The following is an 11,756-nucleotide window of genomic DNA, read 5'->3' on the forward strand; positions in this document are numbered from 1 at the left end:
ATTGAAGGAGATAATAGATTGAAAAGGTGTCCCATTTCCCTCACTCTACTATAAGTATCTTTTCCATGGTTGCCACTCCCATGCCCATACAGTCGAGTTGCTGAAGCTATTGCAGTGTGTGGATAAACAGACCAGGCATATAGTGTTAAAAATCGCAGATAACAGTTACTTGGTTTGAATTTTACAAACTTTGATTCAACTACCAACAGATTAAATTCATCAAACATGGTTAGTAGAAGTTAACATTTATAAACGTCAACCTACATCTGGAACATGTCAAGTGAAAATATAAACGTTTTTTGTCGCGTCAGGCCGGCTATTGATGACGAAACAATCGAATACAAAGCAAGGAACACAAACACCTCGAACTTTGCTGAACTCGAAGTCGAGAATCCGCTGCAGTCTATGACGCGACAATCAAACAATGCGGCTACGTCACACAAATTCGCGTTCACTAGAATTTTTGACCAAGATGCGACGCAGAGTGAAATATACGAAGCGACAGGAAGGCCTCTTGTTGAAAGCGCGTTCCAAGGTTTCAACGCGACTCTCTTTGTTTACGGACAAACGGCCACTGGAAAAACTTACACTGTGAGCGGAAATGACGTAGAAAGGTCAAACCGAAGGTCAGTGGTTGAGAAACGGAAAAAGAGACGGAGGTCAAAAAGTGATATCAGAAAAACACAAAACGGGGGGATTCCAAATGTAAAGCAACAACAACAAAACCAACAAGAACAAAACCAACAAGAACAAAATAACCAAGAAGAAAAACAACAAGAACAAGGCGACTTTTCAGACACACAAAATCCGACAATCGAAAATTCTACGCAAGAAAATGAAGTAAAAATGTCACCAACAAGTTCTCCTTATTTAGAGGTCAAAGAAGACTCCGGGATTATTTCTAGAATTCTGTCAGACGTTTTTAACTCTTCTACAAATGACATAGAACTGGTTTCAGTCACAGTTTCATATCTTGAGATTTATAAAGAAGTTGGATACGACTTGTTGGCTGAAGGAAGAAGTAAAAGTCACCCTGATGAGTTGCCAAGAGTCGCACCGATGAAAGATGCGAGAAACAGACTTAATCTAAGGAATTTATCCGTGCAGACGGTGAACTCGGAGGAGGAAGCCTTGCGGTGGTTTGAACTCGGTAACACCAACCGCAAGGTGGCGGAAACGCACCTAAATGACGCGTCATCGAGGTCGCATTGCGTATTTTCGATTGGTGTAAAATGTAGGCACGGAGACAACAAAACAACGCTCAACGCAAAAGTAAACTTGGTTGACCTTGCTGGGTCAGAACGAGTTGGGAAGTCACATTTACTGAAACAAAATCTACTGACAGAAGCTCGAAATATAAACCTATCCCTCCACCATTTGCAACAGGTTATTATTGCATTAAGCAAAGGTACAATACGTCATATACCATACAGGAACTCGTTGCTCACTCAAGTTTTGAGTGACAGCTTGGGCGGGAATTCACGAACGCTTATGGTTGCGACAATCAGTGCTCAAAAGCGACATCTAGAGGAAAGTGTTTCGACGTGTCAATTCGCACAGAGGGTGGCAGAGATCACAAATAAAGTGAAAGCGAATATTTCCATCGATTCAGATGCGATGATTGCAAGATTGGAAGACGAGATAAAACTTTTAAAGTAAGTTACTTCACTAAGTTTCGAACCTCTTATTATCATGAACAACACATAGGTTACCAACAAAGTTACATACGTGGTAACTTGTAAGCGGGCACGAGGTGTATGAAACCGAACACCGTCTTAGAACGACTGTAGTTGATCACTAGAGGAACAATAATGTTTCAGGTCGCCTTAATCTCCAATACCCCGAAGATACTAATCTGAGTAGCTCGTGAAATTGTTGGTTTGCAAAAAACAATTTCCTCGAAAAGTAAAATCTGACTTTTAACATAAAACCACAACCTCCATTTATCTCAAACAAATACAAACTACAGCCCTGCAAATGGCAGCCATAGGGCTTAGCAGTTAGCACTATGAATAATATAAACAGTTTTCATATGTTATCTTTTATAACGAACAGAAAAACCAGATTTGCAATAGTTCAATTTTTGACTTCATTATTAAATAGAAATAAATGTTTAATCATGATTGCAGTTTAGGCATTTTAAAGGGGGTTAAGAAGTAATGGCACAATCTGTTTTGTTACAAATCGAAAAAACCATAGGACTCCTATAACACTACACAGAAAATGGAGACATGCTGGAGGGGACCAAATAGATTCAAACATTATATATTGGGTCAAGGGGTGTATTCAAAGGGTATGGGCCCTCCCTTTATGTTATTAAGGCATAAAATAACTGCTTTAAGTGCCACATATTTCGTTTGTGGGTTGCGCATAAATGTTCTAAAATAGAGTTGGACTTCCCTTTGTAAATTCCTGTTTAACCCAATATGTAAGCCAGAGATGCTTGCCTTACATGCAATTTGGTTTCAATCATAGTTTCCCACCTCTTTTTTAAAACTTGAACAGGATCATCTTTTTCATCTCTATCCTTAGGGAGGAGATTGGATCAAAAACGAGCACGGATGCTCCTGCTGTTCATTTGGAGGAAAATGAGCTTGATCAACTTATTCAAGACTTCTTAAATGGGAGGACTGATACTCTGGATGTTGGTTTGGACTTGGATGGGATCCAATATTGCTTCCGGAGGTTGCGGGAGCTGATCCTGAACAAGCAGACGGAGATTCCGCATCCAGGAGCAAGGGATCCGGAGCAGAAGAAGAAGAAGTCAAAAAGTTGTGTCATTTTATAAAAATTGCGATGTTGCAAATTATTATTTTATAAATTTTTTATCTCATCGGGTGGTGTAAGTCATTTGGGGGTCTCGGGGGTGTCCCGTGATAGTTAGGGGGCCCCATGTGTCGTAATCTGGGGTGGTCTTCAGGTGAAAAGGGACGCATGGGGCCGGGGGGGAAATGCCCCATAAATCTAGGTGGGGGCGAGAACCTTCTATTGGGTGGGGGGGACCGCTGGGGGTCGTACCCCGGTCTTGGGTGAAAGTAATCGAAAGTGGGGCTGTATCGGTGTGGCGAGCCTCCCCGCATATGGAAATGGGGTGGCATTCGGGGTCGGGAGGGGTTAAATTGGGGTCCGAACCTAGGCGGTGGAAAGTGGGGTGGTGAGTTGCGATGGTTGGGGTAATGTGGGGGTGAAAAACGTGGGTGAAACGCAGCTTCCATCGGGTGAATCCCCTCATGGTGATCACCCGGGTATGAAGGCCTGGAAAGTTTTTCGACTTTATTTTATATTTATTTAATTTATTTTTCTTAAACTTAATTTTTTATTAAATTTTATTTTCAATTAATTTAATTTTTTATTAAAGTTTCTTTTAATTTATTTTTTTTTATTAAACTTAAACTTCATAAAATTTAAAATAACTAAAAAAAGTATAAAATAACAAAAAAATATAAAAGTTAACATAGGGAACATATGGTTATGATAAAACAAATTGCATAGTGAGGTCATAATGACCTGAACTGTGATGAACTTGGTGGAAACACAGGATCTTTTCTATCTTCATGGAACTGGAAATACATTTTATGTTTATTGTAATAATGGGTAATTTGGGTAATTTTTTTGGAATAAATCTTAAGACCCATGGCTTGCCATGCTGCAGGACCCTATATAGAATTGAGGGTTATGGGGAGAATAATGACATGGTGGTTGTCATTGCCTGGCGGGTCAATGTTAAGGGAGTTCTGTTTCATACACCTAGTGCCCGCTTACAAATTACCTTGTTTGTAATTTTATTGATAATTGAATGAGTGCAACTTATTTATTCTCGCGTAGCGGGAGGGAGCAACAACAGTTGTTATAGAGCGGATGAACTGTTCATACACTTCATGCAGGCTTACGAGTTACCACATATGTGATCATGAGATGTACGCAACACACATATACACACTATATATATATATGTATATATATATATATATATATATGTATATATATGTATATATATATATATGAATATATATATAAACACCCATTCTTACCTGCATAGCTTGATGCTGCGGTGAATATCTATGACTGTGGTGAGGAGATGTACTTAACCTGTGATAAAACAAAGTATTTAAAATAAAGAAAATACAGGGTATGGCGCAAAACAACAGTTGTTAAAACATTCTTAAAAACATATTTTTATTCAATTGGAAGAAAAAAGGGCGGTCGCTACACCTAGCAGACAAACAAGCAATTTATGTTCAATTATTACCAAAGAAAACTTTTAATAGAAACAAAAGTGTGCATAAAGATACGATTCATACACACTACGTGTTTCCTGTTATTAACCACCTGTGGAACTCAGTAGGTGAGTCCGGTCGTTTAGAGTCACTCGAATCACGGCCGCGAGATTTTTTTTTCTTTTTCTCCTTTCCCTTTTTCTTTTTATGTTTCTTGTGAGACCTGCACATTAGTATTATTATTAATGAAGTGTTGAAATGGTATGTCTGGTATGTTTATTCACACATTGCAAAAGCTTCCGCAACTGATCTGTGGGCATGATGGGAGTGGCAACCATGGATAAGTCATTAAAGTTCCAACCCACGAGGATATAAATGACCAAACCAATCAAAAGTCATGGGTAAGTCTTTCAACCCCACCGACAAAGATATAAACGACCAAACCACCCCTGCACCTCATAACATACCCTATAAAATATCCGATACACTTACACTGAGAAACTTCGTTCAGAATCAGATGACCTGCGACCTGAACTACTGCTCTCATAACTTGAACTACGATGGCGTCGTTTCCGTCGTTTATGTTTTCGCTTCTTTTCGCGTTTTGATCGAGATTTCTGTACGAAAATTAATATACCTCAGTAAGTTATTGTTGTAAGGTGGAATTTCAAGTCCAATATTGCAGGATTTTAGTCATAAGAACATAATGTGCCTAAACCATGTTCCAGGCCCCACGAAACGCAATGCTGAAGGACCTTACCCACATAGAATGGAAACACTATATTAAAGTAGTAAACCTGCTGTAAATATATCTGTTATAATATAATACAACGTATATACCATATGTATTGTATGAAGTAGAAATGGTGAAATGCTCTTTAATAAAACATCACAACTTACATGAGATTTACTTTTTCCAACTTTTTCCTCTTTTTCCTCCTCCTCCTCCTCCTCTTGCTCCTGCTCTCCCTCCTCCCCAGGAGAAGCAACTTCCTCTTCTTGGACCTTCAAAGTTAAATGTTATGTCATTGTTACTGTACAAATATTTAAACTATATCAACAACAAAACATACAATGTCTTCTTCTTGTTCCTCTACAATTATTTCCTGTTCTTCTTCTTGTTCATATTCTTCCTGTAGTTCTTCTTGTTCTTGATCTTCCTGTACTTCTTCTTGATCTTCTTCTCTGCAACCAACGATAAATAAACAATTACCCAAACGACAAACATCTGCCCGCTATAAAGATCATGTTTTCGGAAAGTTACAAGCTTTAACATCTGGTCAGGTTCATAAGGTAGCAGAGTGGGTGTTTGGATAATAAACCAACTCTGGTTTAAATTTCTGGGTGTTAATAATGAGCCAACAAAGGTTTTAAAATAGAGTTGAATCCTGGATACACCCCTGATATGATGCATTATGTATTCAAACCAAAAACACTAAACCTTGGGTGGGAGGGTAGGCAGACCAAGCCTGGAATTTTATGCACTGCATTAATCAGTTAACATTTTTTTAGATTTGTTACACAGGATTGAGCGTCTAACCCCCTGCATCCTCTGTGTTTAGAAGAGTTGGCGCCTACACATAAAAAAAATTAAAGACATACATTCTATTCTGTATGGGTGAGGCCCCCTGGGATTTAGGCAAAATTTACTACCAACAAACACACAAGCAAGATTTACAAAAAATTTACCCAAAACAAAACACACAGGTTCATTCCACCACTTACATTTCCTGTGATGAATCAACCTCTTGCAGTTCCTCCACTTCTTCAACTTCCTCAATTTCCTCCTGCAACAAAGATTTCATAAACCTTATGCTCGCCAATGAACAGTATTTTCCGGAAGAAATTTTTCAACGTAAACAAATAGATTTTCAACATAAACAAAAATTTGTTTTCAAAGTAAACAAAAACTTAAGCCGCAGCAAGCATGAGGTGGTAAAGTGACTTTGTGTTTGTTAATGCATGGATAAGTCTTATAGTTGACATATAATGAAACAACGAGCAAAGCAACTTTGTTACCTCAGTGTTATCTATTGTTTCATGCACACTATCTCGGGAATCCCCTGAATAGGGAGAAATAACTTGCGATGGAGTCTTTGGTTCGTAACCTGGAATTAAAACAAAGTATTTCATTATCTCGGGGAAGTAGTTGGCAACCCTGCCTCTAGCCCAGAGGTAACAGGTTCAAGACTCGATGCTGCTACCACTGTGGGCATATTGCGTATGTACACTTGGGCAGGACACTTAACAACAGTTGTTTCAACCCAGTGATCAAATGGTTGTCTAAATTGCCAGCCGAACAGAAACAAAGATAAATCACCCACAAAGTTACATACATGGTAACTGTTAAGTGGGCATAAAGTGTATGAAACAGAACGCCCGTGTTATAACATGTCGCGGCCTCTGCTACACAAGGTAAATAAGTTACATTCATTCAAATTAAACTCACTCTCAATTTCAACATTCGTTTCATCAACTTCATCTTTACTTTGATTGACAGGTTGTGTTTGATTGACAGGTTCAGTTTGATCCGACTCATCATCAGTAAAAGCTTCAATCTGGGCCGGATCAATAGAAGGGGAGTTGCCTGGATAGAACAAGTTCTTTGATTAAGATGGCACAGACCCAATTAATCAAAACAATGAAAAGGCAATTAGCAACACAATGGCAGTTTAGTAGAAAAGTTTCAATTAAAAAGCGTGGTTGCTAAACATGACAAAAACAATAACAAAGTTCTGGTCAAAATCAACTTATCTATAAACATCTGTGAAAAGTGGGGCAACTAATTTAAGGTTATTGTTTTGTTGACACTTCATAAAACTAGCTATCAATGTGTTGGTTAAATTCAAAAGTACTAAAATCTCAGTGTAATACAAAACAACACGAACCTGTTTTTTCTTCCTCAGCAACAACATTTGAAGTTTCTTCTTCTTCAGGTCTAATACGATAAACTGCATTAAACTTATTTATTGAATCAGTAACTACTAATAAATAATAAGAAATATTGGCCTAAAATTCAAACTTACTGGCCCGATATGACATCGACCATTTAGCAGATGCAAATTTAAACAGAATGAAGTGAATACTTTGTGAAAATTTCAACTATATGTGTCTTACTGTAAGTATCAACAATTGGACCAAAAGTTTAACACTTAAATATGTTTAAAATTAACATAGCCCATATGTATGACAACTTACATGTGTTTTAAATTAGCATAAGTATATCGTATAATGACTTACATTACACTGCGAGTGAGTGTGTGCGATATAAAACAGAAAAATGAGAAACTTGAATAACAAAGATTAATACTTGTATTCTCACCAAAAGTTTGATAGTCATTTCACCCGGATAATGACACTCTAAATAGGATGTAAGCCAGCAAAATTCGGAAAAGCCAAAATACAAGTATAATATGCCTAGCATCAAGTATATTACTATATATTATACGGAATATTAATATCCAACTCACGCAACAAGATTTTGTAGATTGCTTGCCATCAGGGTTTGGAGTAGATTACGTAAAGTATTCGCTGCTCCTTCAGGTATTGCTGGTGCAGTGGGCTAGAATGGGTAATATTAATAACAATGTAATTGCTAATTTAACACAATTTTTATTTAAAAAAAGATTATTGTTTAAAACATTGTAACATATATTCTGTTAAATGCTACAGTAATTACACTATTATATTAATAAATGTTAAAAGCTAATTTTTGAGCTAGATTCAAAAAAGTTATGACAGCCTGCTCAAAAGCTACTTGACAACTTTTCCAATCTGTCATCTCCATGGTTGCATTTTAAGCTTAACTTAGAGGTTAAGCATAACTTAAAATGGCTTAAAAGTTATAACTTAATGCATATTTACACTTGAAGATTCAGGAGAATTGCCTTCTTCTTCTTTTTTCTCTATCTCTTCTTTCCCTTCTTCCTCACTTCTCTCCTCTTCCTTTGGATCAGGAGGCTGCTCCACATTCTCAACATCTTCAACCACTCCTGGATTAAACTCCTCTTCCTCCTGTGGAGGAAGTTGTTCTTCTTCTTCTTTAATATTTTCATCCATAATCGTTTCTTCAGGCTCTTCTTTTTTTATCTTAATATGAAATTGTTTTTTATTATTTACATAAAATGTGGTAAATTGGGGTAAATTAGTCATTTCTTTTATTCTTGTTTATTGACCTAATTGGTACTTATATATTGTAGGTTAGAATAAGATGGTTCCTGTCTTTTTTTACAATGCAACAACCCTCTACTTTTCCTATATTACAGAGTTCTTATATTCCATATAACACACACTACCTGGACCAAATCCTTATTATCTTGCATGAACTCCACAATCTTTGGGAGAAACTCCGAATACATCTTTGAATCCACAACTTGGTGTAGAATGTATTCAACACCTGTGTTCAACATTCCAGATCTGTGAAAGATAGAAATACATAAAAATAATTGAATAAATGTAACTTGCTTTATCGCCTACTGGCTGGAAAATGACAGTCGATATAACATGGGTGTTCTGTTTCATACACATCTTGTCAGCTTACAAGTTGCAACATATAACTGCTTGTATGATTGGTATTTTTAGCAGCATTACAAATAAGATAAGATTTCTCCAATGTGCTAGATGGAAATTTTTAATGTACAGTCATTTATAATTAGAATTTTACTTACTGCATGACTGACATTCGAACTTTAGATCGAAGTTGATTTTTATTTAGTGTTGGTGTCCAAACCTCAGCAGATAAAAGGGATGTGACGTAATTTTCAATACGAAGCTTCAAGTTTTGAAATGCTGGCTGCAAATAAAGAAATATCTATTTAACTGAAGATAGTTCAATAAATGCAAAAATTATGCCAAAGTTGAAGGCAATAAACAAATATTTATTTAAATAAAGATATTTCAATAAACCAACTTAATACACAAGTGAAATTATTCTAAAATTACAGGCAGTAAATAGTGCCACTACATAATAAACTGTCTTAGGACTCTTAACTTATCGGTTTTGATATTTACAAATATCATACTCCATACTGGCTGTTAAGATATTATGCGAGTGTTATTTACTATATGGCGAACATACATGATGTACATACACCTCATGTTCACTGCTGAGATACCAGATATTCGCCAAAGGTTTTAAAACAACACAATAAATGCGTTACCCTTGTGTCTATGTCCGCCAAGCAATCTCGTCGCATTTCGTCAAAAATTCCATTTGTTTTAAGTCGTTCAACTATTCGATCAACAACCTCTACGTTTAGCTCCATGGCTGGCGGCTTATTTGTAATCAAAAGCACTTTACCAACTCATATTTTCAGCTTAAAATTTTATTATAATCTCAAAACTGACTACAACTCGCCATGGGGGTTCCCCACATATGTTTCAAAACGTAACGGGGAGTCTTTTTCTTAAAATTTTGTTCTTGAACATGTTTAAATATCGTCTGTGTTTTTCAATATGAATGAATGTATATATTCTCGCGAAAAGAGCCAAGACAGTCGCCATGACACAGTTTCACACACCTTGTGCCTGCCTATGAGTTACCGTATGTATATATGCATGTGTAACTACTATCGTTGCTAATAAAAAGTAATTAATAAGTATAGGCCCAAATTCGCCAATTACCAGCCAGTAAACATATATATATATATATCATTTGATTAAATCACATTAAAATACAAAATGTTGTTTCATTTTGCCTGAATTGCAACAAATTAGTCCAAAACGTAGTTTGCTGTGTTCTATGTAGACTTGAGAAACTGTTCTTCTATGCTGGAAAAATGATCGCTACGCTGCTCGTTTACTTTATCAGTAACCCGCTGTAGTAGTTCCCCCAAGAATTCAGTTGTTAATGCTTGGGGCGTTGGCTCGTCTTGCAATCCAAACATTAGTTGCCTAAAGAAAACAACGTTGTGGTTATACTAAATGTAACTTGTTTTAAATTTGCTTTGCTGGCAAAGGCAACGACATCATTATAACAGGTGTCCTGTACCCCCAACCTCACGTGATAAGAACAATGATAGAGGCTCTAGTTTGGAGGTAGTCGAGCTAACCACTGTATCACGACGCCGGCCTCTAACTGGTAAACTTTTAATCCAGAATCCTTTGATTTACAGTAACAAAGGTCACATTAAATTAGCATGTAGATGTGTACAGGCTATATAATCGGCCATTACCATAATCATTCTAATCTATTATAGGGGCGAGGTCTTATGGCGAACCTGTGTAAAAGGCTCCGGTTGGCCGGCTGCCAAACCGACAGCACATTATCCTGTATCTATCCACATGTATGGTATAGTGGATCTGGGAAAGATGAGACACTTTTTCATCCTATTTTCTCTTCCCATTTGGTAGTAAACAAGTCCCATCTTCCCCCGCCTACTGTATATACCTGTTTAATCTTTGGTAATGTTTATTCATATTTTCAAGGTTTTCCAGTTTCTCATAAAGTCGCTTGATGTAATTTAACCTCAAGTTCCTTGTAACTTTGACCGCGAAAGAGAAACGACCACCGATGTAACTCACTGTGGGTGGATGGGCAGAATGCTCTACATTGTCTGTTGAATAAATGAATGAATGAAATTTATTTCGTCTCTTCGGCCACGATAACTAAGAGCAAGAGAGTTGACAAAGCGAAAAGACGGGTAGTAACGGTAAAACAACAGTTGTTAAAACACGCTTATTGATAAAAAGAAGAAGAACAAAATGCGTGACCGTTACACCCTACATTGTCTGGTAAATAAATCGTGTGAGCTATTATGATTTTCTTTTCTTATTTAGTAGTCAAAAAACAATATTTACAGAATTATATAAACATAGAGCCAGCGACTTTACCAACATATAATGATAAAATGTATATGTATATAGAGATGCTAAAATGTGGTCTAAATCAGCCTAAAGGTGCAATCAAAGTTCAAAAAATTCAACAGATTTAAAAAAATCGTGCAAAATCCGTTAGGGTAAAAAAAATTATAAATAAATATCTTATACTTCGAAAGACAGCCAGTCGGCCAAACTTAGGAGCTACAGCAGCAATGGTTTCGAAGACCTCCCCACCACGTCCTAAATACCCGTGTACACCATCGTCGGGTTGGTGAACCACCCAATTAGTCTCAGCATAATCATTAGGTGTTAAGCCTTCGCTTAGGTACAACAGAAGTGTGTATTCCACCTAGATAAGGTAAGATTGGTATTGCTTAATTTCATTTTTCAATATAAGTTTTTTTAAGATAAAAGGTGAAATTATAAGTTATAATATGTTATGTTAAGTTTTGTACTTCTGTTTATCCAAAAGACTAAAAAAGTGTATTTTTACTGTTACTGTACCCGTCGCTTCTTCACATGGTACTCTTATGCCTTACAGTTTGTGCCCACGGACAGATACGCCCACAGTAACTCTGGGAACATCCAGTATGCAAGCCCTTAACACTGCAACCACTCAGTCACGATGGGTGTTCAGTTTCGTACAGCTCGTGCTGTCCGGTTATAATCACATAGGAATACTAATAGCAATCGAACCTGACAGTCTATATCTTCTGGTAC

General features: G+C 36.9%; 3 protein-coding genes across 4 annotated transcripts in view; 1 reads left to right on the forward strand and 2 right to left on the reverse strand.

The window, feature by feature from the left end:
- The first annotated feature begins 72 nt into the window (after positions 1 to 72).
- Positions 73 to 2,900, forward strand: LOC100186330 (kinesin-like protein KIF6). Its single transcript, XM_018816422.2, has 2 exons — positions 73 to 1,655; positions 2,533 to 2,900. Exons 1-2 carry the CDS (start codon positions 274 to 276, stop codon positions 2,786 to 2,788), a joined length of 1,638 nt encoding a protein of 545 aa, XP_018671967.1. The 5' UTR covers positions 73 to 273; the 3' UTR covers positions 2,789 to 2,900.
- On the reverse strand, positions 2,026 to 9,704 carry LOC100183117 (biorientation of chromosomes in cell division protein 1-like 1). Its single transcript, XM_018816420.2, has 16 exons — positions 9,377 to 9,704; positions 8,885 to 9,009; positions 8,513 to 8,633; positions 8,082 to 8,306; positions 7,688 to 7,779; positions 7,106 to 7,155; positions 6,667 to 6,804; positions 6,237 to 6,325; positions 5,943 to 6,004; positions 5,291 to 5,402; positions 5,118 to 5,222; positions 4,710 to 4,834; positions 4,330 to 4,440; positions 4,032 to 4,089; positions 3,508 to 3,560; positions 2,026 to 3,255 (listed from the first exon to the last, which is right to left on the reverse strand). The coding sequence occupies exons 1-16, from the start codon at positions 9,479 to 9,481 to the stop codon at positions 2,826 to 2,828; spliced, it is 2,001 nt and encodes a 666-aa protein (XP_018671965.1). The 5' UTR covers positions 9,482 to 9,704; the 3' UTR covers positions 2,026 to 2,825.
- A 78-nt stretch (positions 9,705 to 9,782) lies between these two features.
- LOC100183956 overlaps positions 9,783 to 11,756 on the reverse strand; it is a 7,066-nt gene continuing 5,092 nt past the window's right edge. Inside the window, exons 9-11 of one of the 2 annotated variants that reach the window (XM_002121106.4) lie at positions 11,205 to 11,385; positions 10,606 to 10,771; positions 9,783 to 10,109 (exon numbers count right to left, since the gene is read on the reverse strand). In XM_002121106.4, the coding sequence (XP_002121142.1) occupies positions 9,956 to 10,109; positions 10,606 to 10,771; positions 11,205 to 11,385 (501 nt within the window). In that variant the 3' untranslated portion in view covers positions 9,783 to 9,955. The remainder of the gene's footprint in view (positions 10,110 to 10,605; positions 10,772 to 11,204; positions 11,386 to 11,756) is intronic. The other variant, XM_018816421.2, reaches the window with a different exon arrangement.

This window comes from Ciona intestinalis, unplaced genomic scaffold, assembly GCF_000224145.3.
Source record: "Ciona intestinalis unplaced genomic scaffold, KH HT000184.2, whole genome shotgun sequence".
In the NCBI taxonomy this organism is placed as follows: Eukaryota; Metazoa; Chordata; class Ascidiacea; order Phlebobranchia; family Cionidae; genus Ciona; species Ciona intestinalis.